Source organism: Nipponia nippon, unplaced genomic scaffold (assembly GCF_047370975.1).
Source record: "Nipponia nippon isolate SJK-2023a ecotype South Korea unplaced genomic scaffold, ASM4737097v1 scaffold_1, whole genome shotgun sequence".
NCBI lineage: Eukaryota > Metazoa > Chordata > Aves > Pelecaniformes > Threskiornithidae > Nipponia > Nipponia nippon.
Genome location: NW_028262290.1, coordinates 150351334 through 150365201, shown reverse-complemented (window position 1 = coordinate 150365201; position 13868 = coordinate 150351334). Strand labels below are relative to the sequence as shown.

Here is a 13868-nt window from a genome sequence, read left to right as displayed (position 1 = left end):
ACCCCTTGAAACGCAGAAAGGCGCAGGTGAGATGTACGGATTGCTAGAGTCTTTACCTTGGCTCTGATGAGTAGAGGGGAGGCTCATTCTGCATATCCAAAGTAAAATACTTTTTATTAAAAGACACCCCCTCAACAGTTAAGAACTTATCCTCCCCAAAATTAAGAACTTCTAAGAATTAACTTATTTCATGTAGATACTAGTCACAAATGACAGTTTAGCAGTCAAGAAGATACCTTCCTAATTGAAAAACATGAAGGTAGTTAAAACACAGAAGGATTGTGTGCATTACATCTTAAAAAGAAATCTAAACCAAATAATCTTCCCAGTGCACTGTTACTTTAAATGGGGTAGCTGAAGAGCTGAGTACATGAGACCATGTGACAGACATAAACTGATAAATATCCTTGATCTGCTTTTACATAACTTCAAGAATCTTAATAAAGTAGGAGTAAATAGGTTAATGATATTCCAGGTACTGACAATACTGTATATCCCTGAATTAATTAGAAGCATATTCACAGGAAACATTACCAGTGCTTTAGCTGAGAGAGTATTAAGAGACTGAAGAAATAACATCAAACCTCAAGCAGTAGTCACATGGCTGTAGTTAGGAGTTTGGTCTCTCTCTGTCATGTGCAGAGCGAGGGAGCTGTTTCGGAGGCAGATTTAGAGCAAGATACTGACTTAGATGCTCAATCGCGTCCTGGAGGAGCCGTCCTCGCCTTGCTGACAGTATAGACAGCCAAAGATCCCAACCTTACCCGGCTAAAGCAGACAGTGTGACTCCCACTCCTTTTTTTTAACTACCGTATTAAACTAGAAGAAGGTGGCTGGTAAAATCATGGCAGACTTCTTCGACTTTTTACTAAGCATCAGAAACTCTGATACAAGATGGAAAATTAAAATGTGTTCCCCTAGCAGTACATGTGATATTAGGAAATGCTGAAACTCTTGCTCACATCATATAAGATAGCCTGTGAGTAACAGGTATGTGGCATAACAAGTTAACAGATTACAGGAAGGACAAACATGTGCAGGTGAATCTAATAATAAGAGGTGGGTAATTTTATTAACCCAGCTGCTGCTGTTGTTGTTTCAAGACAATTAATTGCAACTTACACTTTGTAAGTTAGTCACTGGAGAGAAACGTGGATGCTTGAGCTGTGAATGAATGCCACACCTCACATGCTGTTCCCATCTGGTGTTTCTAAATAAAGACTGCTGAACAGATCCCATGCATCATGCACGTATATAAGTGATGGTTTTTTTTCCACTACATGTATAAGATTAATTAGGTTTGAAGTAGTTTTAACTTTATTGTGAATTTTTTTTTTTATTTAACTTCACAGATCACACCCAAGAATGGCCGCTATCAAATCGACTCAGATGTGCTTCTGTTTCCATGGAAGCTGACTTACAGGAACATTGGCTCTGATTTTATTCCTCGGGGAGCTTTTGGAAAGGTGTACTTAGCCCAAGACAGAGAAACCAAGAAACGAATGGCATGCAAACTGGTATGTTAGTTCAGTAGTTTTATCTCTGAGCAAACATTGTACAGCATAGTACATCCAGTATATTTTCAAATATGTCTGCATCAAATTCCACTGTTAGGCTGATGATCATTTTGATTTTGTTGGCCTACACAAGATAGGAAAAAGGCATGTATTTAACTGTTAACTTGTTTTAATTTTTTGGCTCTGAGACTGCAGAAGTTTCTGCATTTTGAAAGTATCGGGAAGTATGTGTAACTGCCACGTGGGCAGGGCTGCTGCGGTGTGGGGGTAGAAGAATTTCTACTTGTACTGCTGTACTCAGGGTGGTAAAATATCAGCGTGAGATCACGTCCCTGCTGAAGGTGATAGCAAAACCCTGTTGCTACAGATGGTTTTAGGATCTTGTCCTTTAACTGGGGTCCTCAGACTTAAATTTTCTTTACTCCAGTGCCATTAATGTCCCTGAAAGCTCAGCTTACGTGTAACTCTCATTCTGTTTTGGGCACTGACTGAGCTTAGGTTTGTGAGATGTCTCAAGAAAACTGCTGAGCATGCCCCTGTTTTCATACAAGCCAACATTTTCAACTTATTATTCTAAATTGGGCAGTAAATATTTAGGGCCAGTAAAAGCTCAGCTGGGACATTGCTCTATATCCCCCAGCTCATTAATAAGTACCTGTATTACTTCTCCATGTGAAAGAGTTGGGGAGGCAGTTTTATGTCCTTCCCTTGCAGCCAGTGTATCCACATGGGAACAGATTTAGTTTGCAGCTCCTGCATAACCCACTGCAGAGTTAAAACATCCTAATATTTCTGAAAATACGAACAGTATTTCTCCTTGCAATAAAAATATTAGCCTCTTATTTGGTTCACAGCCACAAGTCTGAGGGAAAGAGAATAAAAAGAGCGGTAGTAGCCTTTCTGTGTGTAAGCAAACACTGTTTTTTATTGTCTTAGCAATCTGCCGTCAGTACTTTTTAAATAAATATAGTGCTGCCGGGTGCTCGTTTTAAAGCAGGCTTAATTTCTTGTAAGCCATAAACCAGCGCTGATAAGGATTGAATCGGGGTCAGTAGTGGTCCTGAGCATGGTTAGTCTGTAACCTGTGCTGAGTGCTGCAAGCACTGATCCACGTGTCAGACAGGTGTATAGTTGTGGTAGAGCAGATGAGACTGCACAAAGCTAATAGAAAAAGCACTGGGATTTTTATCTCCTCCACCAGGAAATTTGCATAGAGCTTTTGCGTAACCACCAGATTTTGACGGGAATAACTCTTGCTACATTGTTTTTTCTGGAAGATTGCGTTTTTATTTGGGCATGATTCCAAAAACTGTCTCAACCTTAAACAGGATGTATCTCGACTGGAAAGGAAGAACAAGTCACAGGATCAAAATAAAGCTCTGTATTTTAACAAGTGGATAGGAGTGCTTTGCTTCCTTCTTCCATTTTAATCTATAGGATAACTAGTGTTAGTACACATAACTTGTTTTTTGAGCTGCTTTTTTGTGGTTTTGTTTCAATGTCCTAGGTCCCAGTGGAACAGTTCAAACCATCGGATGTTGAAATACAGGCATGTTTCCGTCATGAAAACATTGCTGAATTATACGGTGCTATTTTGTGGGATGAGACGATCCATCTCTTTATGGAAGCCGGAGAGGGAGGATCTGTCATGGAAAAGCTGGAGAGTTGTGGTCCTATGAGAGAATTTGAAATCATTTGGGTGACAAAGCATATTCTGAAAGGACTTGACTTTCTCCACTCCAAGAGGATTATCCACCACGATATCAAACGTATGTGTGTGTGATTCCCAGTCCGGGCTGGGCTGGGGCTCCGGTGGAGAGCCTGGGGCTGAGCTGGGGCACGCAGCCTCGCACCTCTGGGAGGGAGGGATGGATAATGCTCCACAAATGACAAGGTCAAGTTCTGGAGATAATTGTTATTTACACTATTTATTAATTAACTTCAGTGGTGAGGATGATTCGAAAGTCATAGTTCCTTTGCCTTTCTTGAGCAGCCTAATTTGAAATAAAAACCTAAAGAAAATGAGTGAAATTATCAGTTTGTGTTAAGCCAGAAGTTTCGCTCTTTCCATGTAAATTCATCCTGAGTGCTTCCATGCCCACCTTCCAGTTGCACCTGCTTTTAGGTTTTATGCTTCTGCATGGCTGTTCCTCAGTTTGAGACACTTTGAAACTAAATATGTAATTTGTACTGGTTTTTTCTTTCAACAATTACTGCAAATTTTAGTATATATTTGCTTTTAAAAAGCTCTGGGTATTAAGATGTATAAGTAATCAAAATGTATTGATATTAAACCTAAATTAAATACATTAATATTAAATTGCTCTAAAATGTAATTTTAATGCATTTAATTTAATTTAATATGAAATACTGTTTCTTCCAACACCGCCTCCCCCTGCAGGCTGTCTAGTAACAGTGCTTCTAATGAAGACATATTGCTTCGGAGAGTTAATTTTTGCTAAACTTGAGGGTTTAAAATAGAAATATTCAAACTGAAGTGTTACAATAAATAGTTGACAGAAGGCAATTATCAGGAATTGCTAAATTTTTATCTTAATTTTGCATTTTTTTTTTAGTTAATGTGGGTCAGTACTTTAGATGTAAGCCTTTGAGATTCGGGCAACTATAAAACTGCTTAATTTTTCCCTTAGTTGTGCCTTCTCGCTTGTAGTAAGAGTCTTTCCTATGGGTTTATTGTAATTGGCAATAACAACGACATTAATTAAAAGGTTGAAAAACCAAACCAGCCAAACCCCAACCCACTACATCTAGATAGTGGGTAGGAGAACCAGCCCGTTGTGAATGTGGTGGATGTGAGTGCATTTTGCTTTTTCCAGCCTTTTCCTGCGTCGCTGGGTGCAGGGCAGGAGCTGAGGCGGAGGCCTCCCGGGGCTGATGGCCACCAGGCCTGGAGGCGCCTGGGTGCAAACCCCGGCCACGCTGTTTCATTGCAGAGCTTGGTGCGCTGTGGCAGCGTGGCCCTCTGCACCATGCTTTATGTGGTGTTTAAAATCCGTATCTTCAAAGGTATCCCTAAAATTACAAGTTTATGTAGTTTTGTAGCGCTGGTAAGGAGGCAGGTATGTGAAGGATTGCTTCAGGAGCCAGTCCTGCTGAAATCAAGCCTGCGTCCTCCCACCGGAGGGTCACAGTGGGCACTGTCAAGGTGGAAAATGACCCACAGTTTCCTCTGGGAGAAAATGTGTTTATGTTGTGTAACTTGGTGACTTCGTTTGTCCATGTCTTCTGAAACAGCAAACAATAATTTCTGAAGGCTTATACAGAGCACTACCTTCATAAATACTTGATCAGAAATACAACTGCAAAGAAAGCCTCTGAGTACAAAGTTGTGCCTTAGGCAGAGTTTTATGAAGGAAAGTGAATTAAGCTCCTAGACATTGCTGCAATTCAGTGGGAGTTTGGAACTCTGTCTTTTATTTCTTTGGCAGCCGCAGTCTGTCCTCTGTCGTCACGCTGAGCCGCTCTCGCTGGCCGGCGCAGGAGGCTGGTGTGGCTGCCGTGGAGGGGCCTCGGTTCCTCTCTGTTTCTATCCTCATTTAAATCATTAGTGTAGAGAAACTTCTTGGTGACCAACAGTTATGTTGTTTATAGCCAGACCTGCGCAGCATGCTTTCCACCTTGGAGACCATTAAACATCTTCAGAGCAAGCCTCTCTGTGCTGAGGTGCTTACCAGTCTTCCACCTTCCTCCCTTTACCCTCAGCCATTTTTTTTCTCTCTCTTCTTTTTTTTTTTTTTTTTTTTAAGCTAGGAAAATGTCCAAACGTTGATTCTTCTTTTATGTAAACCAGTCCAGTTTGATTTTTAAGATACAATTTAAAATTGGACCCAATGACTAACGGACATCTTTTGGCTAGGAGAAGGACTGTGTCAGCTATAGAGACTGGTTGTGCTAGTCTCCCTTTTCAGGCTAACATCCAAATGAAACAGGCATGTTGCAAAATAAATGCCTAATGTGCTAGAAACTTAAATGCTGTCGTTTTTTTCTTTTAGCAAGCAACATTGTCTTTATGTCAACTAAGGCTGTTTTGGTGGATTTTGGCCTAAGTGTGCAAATGACTGAAGACATTTACTATCCCAAAGACCTTAGAGGAACAGAGGTAAGAAGCTGGAGGTACAAAAGCCCTTATTTTGTGTTACTCTCTTGGTTGTGATGCTTAGGCTCAAATTTGGAGCCTGAGGGTAGAAGCTTGGGCAATAAAGTTTTATGTTAACTTATCAAAAAGTTACAAGCAAACATTCGTATAATCTCAATTATATTTTTCTTTTCAACTTACTGAATGGAGAATCAGCTGTCACACTTTGAAAGCTATGTCACCACCTCTGTAGTCCCATTTGTTACTGATTATTAAATCTGAAGTCAAAGAGAAACTGGGGTTCATTGAAGTCAAGCAAAGGAGGGTTGTTTGCAGTGAATCAGCTGCTGGTCAGAGATGTTTCAGACTGGAATTTGGTTCTTTGCTCTAGCAAAGATTTCTCCTGAGATACCAACTATGTACTGGGGTGACCTGCTCAGCACAGTAGTTTGACTCCTCCTTTGAAACCACAGAAATTACAGACCTCTGGGTTTCATCCCGTAGCGCTTGCCGTTTGTTGGCACTTGCTGTTTTGATAGTCTTCCACAGCATAAGCTCTAAGCTCTGTTCCCCATCTACACGTAACCATCTTGTCCTTTGGGGGTTATGTATGGCACGGTTGAAGATTATCTGGTAAACTGCTTAGGCATTACAGTGATAGAGGTGGGGGCCTTTTAAATGTTCTCAGTGACTTTGACTCTGAATGTGCACAGAGGTCTTGCATGGCACTTGGGCTGCCCTCATGCCGAAGTGTTTCCAGGGCTGGAGCTTTAACAAACAACCAAGCAGCAACAATTAGCTTGGATAGCTGCTGCAAATGTGGCTTTGCATGCTCTCTGTTGCCGGAGGAGGTTTTTTACAGGAAACGCTTCAGCTGAAATGCTGGCGCTTGACGTTTGTATAGTCTTCCACAGCATAGGTATGTGTTCAGAGAACTTGTATAACTGACAAAAAGCATTTCACTCCTTGGAAGAGTAAGATAAACTAAGATTTCACAGAACACCAGGCTTGTTTGTTTATTTGTTTTCGAGATATTTGGGAAAATACTTGAACATTTGTTTTCACTGTCTTTCTAGTCAGGGGAATTAAGAGCTTAAAATGCTTATTGTACTGGAAGCAACATGCTTTCTGGCATTTAATGTACGTGCTTTGTACTGGAAGGAACATGCTTTCTGACATTTAATGTACATGCTTTGTGGGGTTTTTATTTTGGTTTCGTTTGGGTTTTTTTGTTTATTTGTTTGGGGTTTTTTGTGTGCTGTTAATGAGAATAAGAAAAATGGTGGGAATGAGTTGGAAGCCCTGGTAAGGTATTTCCCAAGGATGGAGAAGTGTGTAAACAGGAAATTTCCAGGTTTGTAGAGTTGACTGGTGATGATCCTTTCCTGGCTGTTGCAGGACAGGTCAAGTTCGTGTTGGTAAGAACAACTGCAAAAACACTGAGTTCTTCATTTAGTAGGAAGAAAATTATTCCACACTGTTGAGCACCTGCAGATATGTCCTCAGAAAGCCGATAATCCCCACAACCCTGAAATATGGCAGTGCTTGGTGTTTGCTGTCTGAGGGGAGAGGTAGCCAGTCCTCAGAACTGGCAATTCTGCTGTTCTGCCGCAGCATCGCAGGCCAGAAGTAAGGTTACAGAGAGAGCGCTGGGAAAGGAGATTTTCAAATACCAGTCAGAGTTGTAGGAACATCGTGAATGCTAATCTATAGGGTTTTCTGCTCACAGTCTTTCTCCTAGGCATCATCCTCTCCACAGTGCCTGTGTTCAGCCTTGTGGGGTGCCTAATCCAGTCACTCACAAATGCCCTCTGTAATCTTTGATAGCACTGGCTTTCTTGATTTTTTCAGAGTAAGATCTTGACTCTTCAAAGACCTCCTGAGTTTTGTACCCTCTATTACGCACCCTTAAGAAGTGGTGCGGTTGTCCAGGAGTGCTGTTGCTGCATGTAGGTGTGCAATCCCTTGTTAGGGCTCTATCACTGCCATGCAGCATCATGCCTGTGAACTGGCAGGTTTCTCTTACGTCTGGTATCGGCAGAGACTCATGTCCACGAAGGAAGAGGCAGCTGGCGTTACCTTTCTCCTGGGCATGTTCTTCTCTGGAGATTTAGGATTTTTATTGCTTCTATAGCACAGAAAGTCTGAATGTAGTGAATCTTCTTTGTGTTTGTGAAAATGAATACTTGCAGTTCTAGGCAGAGTAATTGAAAGACAGTTAAATTTTGTTTACTTGGTGTAGCATGAAAAACCTGGGTTTTCTGAACAGTATGTGTGCAACGCATGCGGCACAATATACCACGGTTGTGATGAAAGTGCTCTGCAGGAAATACTTTTTCTAGGCATTTGCCACAATTTCTGTTATGCTTCTGTCACTTTGTTAAAATATGTAAGCTTCAGTTACAACCATCTGAGGGGAGGAAAAAGTTGTCTGCTAAGATTTATGGAATGTGGAAGGTGTGATTCATTTGCAGGAATGCTAAACTAAAACTAGCACGGCATGAAGAAAAGGACTGGGCTTTAGCTGGCTCGTGTCTCTGGTCTGACTGGCAGACAAGTATCAGCACAGCAGTAGGAAGGAATGGGAATGGGAAGGTACCTGGGGCTTGGGCTGCCTACTTTGGTGGCAACAGAGTCTTAGGCCAGTCTAAATCAGTCTGAAATCACAGCTTGGGTGCACATCTCATTTTTTGCTTTTTGGCCCTGTGCTATCAAGGTGCATCTCGACCGTTTTCACACTTTGACTATAACTGCAGACAGGTTCTTGTTGCAGCATCCCTTTTTTCCTCAAGAAGGCAGATGCTTTTAGTTCACATAGTTTTTACTCAAGTTGCACTGTATATGCTAAGGACTTCTTTTTGCAAAAGTAGAAATTCTGTTCTTTGCTCCGTATGAGACTTAGAGGTAGCGGGTGCAGACGCACTTACTGTATGTTAGCCCTGAGGAAAGCAATGGATAGGAGTAAGCAGCAGCTGTAGATGCCTGCTGAACCTTTGCACACAATTCAGATCTGAAGCTCTGTTTGCAGATACGGTATGTGATTTACGGGGAAATATTCCCTGGAATTTGCGTGAGCCCTACAGCTGTTCTCGATCTGTGGTAATAAGTAGTCAAACCATGTGGTGATGACTTAACTTCCTGCTCTTGTGTCAGTTAATGGCTTTTAGTGTGATTCTTTGTGACAGGGTGACTTGAACTAATTAAAGTTCTGTTTGGCTCCTTTAGAGGGAAATTGGGTGAGGGAAAAGCAGAAACCAGAAGCAAATAGGGCGGCTTGCTAACCTAGTGTGTTGTGGGCTGTGCCCAGGTTGTGTTGAAACCTACTCCCTGGGCCAGTGGCCATGGCAGAGCCATGCGGGCCGCTCCTGCCAGCCGCTGGGTGTGCCTCCTGCATCCTGCCCGGCTGGTTCTCCTCCCACTGCGCTCCCAGCTGCCTCGAGCTTCCCACCGGATCCTTCTTCAGAGTCTTGGCAAATCCAAACATTTCAGTGAAATGTTTGGATGGAAACTCTATTTTGGTTTAGCCAAGATTAGAATTTTTGGTTTAAAAAAAGAATGGAAGAGGGATGCTTGCCTTAATAGCTGCTGTGGGGTAGCCTAGTGGAAAGGGCACGCAGCAGGACTTAAGAGATCTGGTTTTTAATTTATGCCTTGGCTTAGACTTGGTTTGTTCCTCACCATCCCATTTCTTAGGATAAAGCCTCAACATACAGGTTATTGGATGAGGGGTGGAGAGGAGAAGAGTAAGGAAGACAGGAAGGTGTATATCTGTCAGTTGTGTAGTATCCAGTGTAACAGGGATCTGAGGAGTGGACTCCTACCCCCAGCTGGGTGGCTAGCAGCGGGGTCACCCTGTCTCTTTAGCCTAGTGCATGCCCATGTTGTTCAAGCAGAATGGAGCAGTCCCAGCAGTGCCCCACAAAACAAACTGGCAATTCAGGCACCTCCTTTTGCTGTGGAGGAATGAGGTTCCTGCTACCCAGCTGAATGAAGCAGAGCCATGGCTTGAACCTCAGCCTCTCACAGCTCAGCTAAGTCCCATAGCCACTGACCTGTGGCTTGTCTGGGGAGGGCAAACCTGGAATATGAATTTGTCCAGAAGCCAGACCAGAAAATCTCTGTGATTCTGGTAATGTGCAGAGCAGAAAAATCTTATTCCCCAGATGGTGCCTGGTCTTTAGGCTGCAGGTACTAGTGGGATGCATCCCTTCAGAGGGGGGTTTCCTGAATCACAAAATGTCACGATTGGTCTTTGCTTGTTGTTTTCCCCTGTTGATGAATCTTTTTTTGACTATTCTTCACAGATTTACATGAGCCCTGAAGTTATCCTCTGCAGAGGCCACACAACAAAAGCGGACATCTACAGCATGGGAGCTACTATTATTCATATGCAAACCGGCGTCCCCCCCTGGGTGAACAGATACCCTCGTTCTGCATATCCATCCTACCTCTATATTGTAAGTGTCCTTAGCAAAGCTGTAGCTCAGTTTCAGTTGAAGTGTTTCCTGTACTCTTGTTGGGAAAGCTCCAGTCATATAAAAACTATCAAAATATTTGTCAGAGAGATTGTATCATCCTTTTTGCTTGGGGGGAGGGAGGGAAGAAGTGGGTTTTGATCATTTAGGGGAAGACAGAGGCTGAGCTGGAGACATCTCTGTGGTTTGTGTTACAATTTACAGGCCTAGGGTTTACTGCAAGGACAGGATTAGAACAGCATGAGACTTGATTGAAACAAGCCCATCTGTGTTCTACTTGCCTGTTTTGCTTAGAAATTGCAGATAAAAAACAAAGCCTGGCAAATTTTATTCTCTGGTTCTTCCAGCATGGTGCAGAAATCTGGTGAATTTGCATTGCACCGGATTTTAGGCTTCCTTGGAGTTGCTTTGAGTTTTTAAATTTATGATAAAATCTGATTTTAAAGACGGTGGGTTTTGTGCAGTTACATGTTCTGTTCTGATTGATCAATGCAGCTCAGGGAGATGATGAGTTATAAGTGGGGAATTCCCAGACCACTCGTGGTTATCTGTGACTTCCTCTTCCATTGTTTTTGGAATAACTGTTTCAATGGTCTTTTTTTATTCCAACAGATACACAAGCAAGCTCCTCCCTTAGAGGACATTGCTGAAGACTGCAGCACTTCCATGAGAGAGTTGCTAGAAGCAGCTCTAGAAAGGAATCCTAATCATAGGCTGTCTGCAGCAGACTTACTGAAACATGAAGCCTTACACCCACCCCCAGAAGAGCAACCGCGGTGCCAGAGTCTGGACTCTGCATTGTTTGAAAGGAAAAGACTACTCGCAAGGAAGGAGCTGCAGTTGCCAGAAAACATTACAGGTAATGATATCAGGCTTACTTACCTTGCACTTTGTAGGTTTTACTTTGTGTCAAAGCTTGATGTGAGAGAGTGTTTAGAAATAAATGAAACTCAGAAAGCTTCTGGAAAGAGACCAGTAAAAATCCCAATCAGATGAGATCAGACCCAGAGCTCATTAAGTGTTATGTAAAACGCCCATTGACTTCAACAGGGGAAGAACTTAGCCTGAATTCTGCAGCTCCGGAAGGGCTGGCTCATGAAAAAGCCCTGGCAGTCATTCAGGGTACTTCTTCACAAAGTATAGGCTGCTGTCCCAAATTGCCTTAATTTGCCACAGTAGTAGAGATGTTTTATTGATACTAGTGATTTGTTTGTTATATAAAAAAAAAAAAAAGTCCCAACAACCACCACCACCACCAAAACCAACACTTCCTTAAAGACACACACAAAACTGTAACTGTAATGTTGCTGAGTGTCATCAGTACAAGCCCTTTGTTTTAAAAATAAAAATTACTGTAGGATAGAACACAGTTCCCTTGTGCATTAATAAGTGCTTTATGAAGGATAATACATGAACCAGTTAGAAAACTCAGTGTGTCCTCAGATAATATCAAGACCAAGGGAGATTAGCAGCCAGCAACCTGCTAACAGGCTTCAAAATGCTGCTCTTCTACTTCTAAAATATATTTGGAGGGTTCTGACAAAAAGCATTTAAAAACTGACCCCAGGCAAGTGGTTTATTTGATTGTGATAAGTATTTGAAAAGATATCTATGCAAAGTTTTGGGTGCCATAATGCGTAAGTGTTGCAACGAATCTACTTAACATTTAAATCAATCACAGCCTTTGCATCTAGAATGGCATTGCCCCTTCTGGATTTTGCCTTGTGGGTGCATAATCCTTTGACCAGCTTAGGCCATCTGAATCAATTCTTTTGAAGATGAAAAAATATTTGACCATCAAACTGGAACTTTAGTTTAGGTGCTTGAGTTCCAGGACACTCATTACACAAGTATTCAGGGTTCTGCCATTGCAAAGGTTTCTTCAGACCTTGATTTGAAAGAAAAAATAATTAAGACTGATGGTCCCAGATTTGTTCTGTATTGTCACACCCAGCAACGCAAAGAGGATGTCATCTGTTTAGATTAAAATTCCCCTGTAATGAAGGGGAATTCTCAACTGGCAGAAAGCTAGCAGAGTTTTTTCTTGCACCAAACTCTCCTTTAGCGCTATGGCTCACAGGATGAGGAAGCTCTGCTGAGCTGTCCCAGCTGATGGAGGTTTTTTTGAAATAGTTGAACACACTTGCTGTTTTCAGTAGCAAACTGGTTACCTTTCTTTGCCTTAGAGTTGTGGGTTGATACGGCATCTTTTATTTTGTTTTATATGAGGTTTATGTTATATTGTCCTTAAAAATGAAGCTTTCTAAACCACAGATAAATAAAAGCAAGTATTAGGCCAATTATTCCAGAAATGTCTGCAACCATGGAACTGAACTAATGTTGCTATTTGTGCAATAAGAACATGCTTTGTCTCTTTCCTTTTTAGATTCCTCATTGTGTACTGGAAGCATGGAAGAGTCGGACCTGTTAAAGAGGCAAAGATCACTCTACATAGATCTTGGAGCTCTAGCTGGTTACTTCAATATTGTTAGGGGACCACCAGCCTTAGAATACAACTGACTCAGTAACATTGTATGTCGGCAGGTCAGAAATGGACCTCTACCTCTTAAAACTTGATTTTAAGACTTGATTTTTCAAATTTGTACATAAAAATATTGCCATTGTAGGCTGTAAAATGTGAATAGTGTTTAATTGCACAGATGATTAAGCTAAACCCTTAGGGGCTCTGATAAGCTGATCACAAGCAACGATATTTGTGCGTCTGCTGGTTGACCAACAAGAAGACGGCAAAAAGAACACTGGGAATGTCTTAATCCGGGAGATCTTCCTGTGCTGGGCCTTGCACTTTTATAAAACTTGTAATATATGCTTGCAAATACTGCCATCAAAAAAAAAACCACCTTGAGCATGTGGGCTGTAACATTCAGTCTATCTGAGCTGTCCTTAGAAAAAACCTTCCAAAAAAGAAGTCCTTGACTTAACCAGTCAAAGACTGGTTCAGTCTTGTTCTGTCTTTGAGTCTTGGCCAGTCTCTGGTCATTCTTAATGGAAATCAGGGCCTCCCTTAAGCTGAGCTAATTTCTATCAGCTGTCTCCGGAGCCAAAGCATCACTTGGTTACAGACGTGTTTTAACTTTGCATCTTCCCTGGGCTGTCAGAGATAAGCAGGGCGCTGTTCCCCTTCTCTGTGGGTGTAGGGAATCCTTCGCTGGCTATATTGGTTAGCTTTGGGAATAGCACAGCAAGCTGGCCCTGACAAAGCACAACAGTGACTTCACCTGCTTCCTATGTTACAGCTACTGTGAGGGTATCTTGGGTAGTTTCCAAGGGCAGAGCAAATGTTATTCCCTTATTGGTAACAGTGGGCAGGCTCCAGCCTCTTGCTTTTTAATACTTTAAAATTGTACACATGTATAATTGCCGTGAGTGCTATGGTTTGGAAAGCGTGTCATTAGTGACAAGCTGTGTTTATGTTCCTATGGAAATGGAATTATATTGTTCTTGCTGTGCCTCATACATTTGAAACATGATGTTTTGGATGATAGTAAAACTATGTAAACTGCATAGTTCTGTACATCCCATGGGATGAGAACGTAAACTTTTATAAAACTCTCTTTGATGCTTAGGATGACTCTTTATAAGCATTTGTGTTAAAATGGCATACTATGTATGTTGTACACTGAATCTTTTCTGAAGCACAGTCTCTTTTTCATACGTCTGTTATTTAATGCTGCTCCTATCTAACACGTGATCTTAAACAGATGATTTCTAGTTTGATACTGATATGGTCAAATGAATAAATCCAGCTCAGTGCCTTGA

General features: G+C 41.8%; 1 protein-coding gene across 10 annotated transcripts in view; it reads left to right on the top strand.

The window, feature by feature from the left end:
- MAP3K8 (mitogen-activated protein kinase kinase kinase 8) overlaps nucleotides 1-13868 on the top strand; it is a 21952-nt gene extending 8084 nt beyond the window's left edge. For all 10 annotated transcript variants that reach the window (XM_087777590.1, XM_087777575.1, XM_087777608.1 and 7 more), the window contains 6 exons: nucleotides 1353-1517; nucleotides 3025-3286; nucleotides 5531-5637; nucleotides 9918-10070; nucleotides 10701-10947; nucleotides 12475-13868. In XM_087777590.1, the coding sequence (XP_087633716.1) occupies nucleotides 1353-1517; nucleotides 3025-3286; nucleotides 5531-5637; nucleotides 9918-10070; nucleotides 10701-10947; nucleotides 12475-12608 (1068 nt within the window). In that variant the 3' untranslated portion in view covers nucleotides 12609-13868. The remainder of the gene's footprint in view (nucleotides 1-1352; nucleotides 1518-3024; nucleotides 3287-5530; nucleotides 5638-9917; nucleotides 10071-10700; nucleotides 10948-12474) is intronic.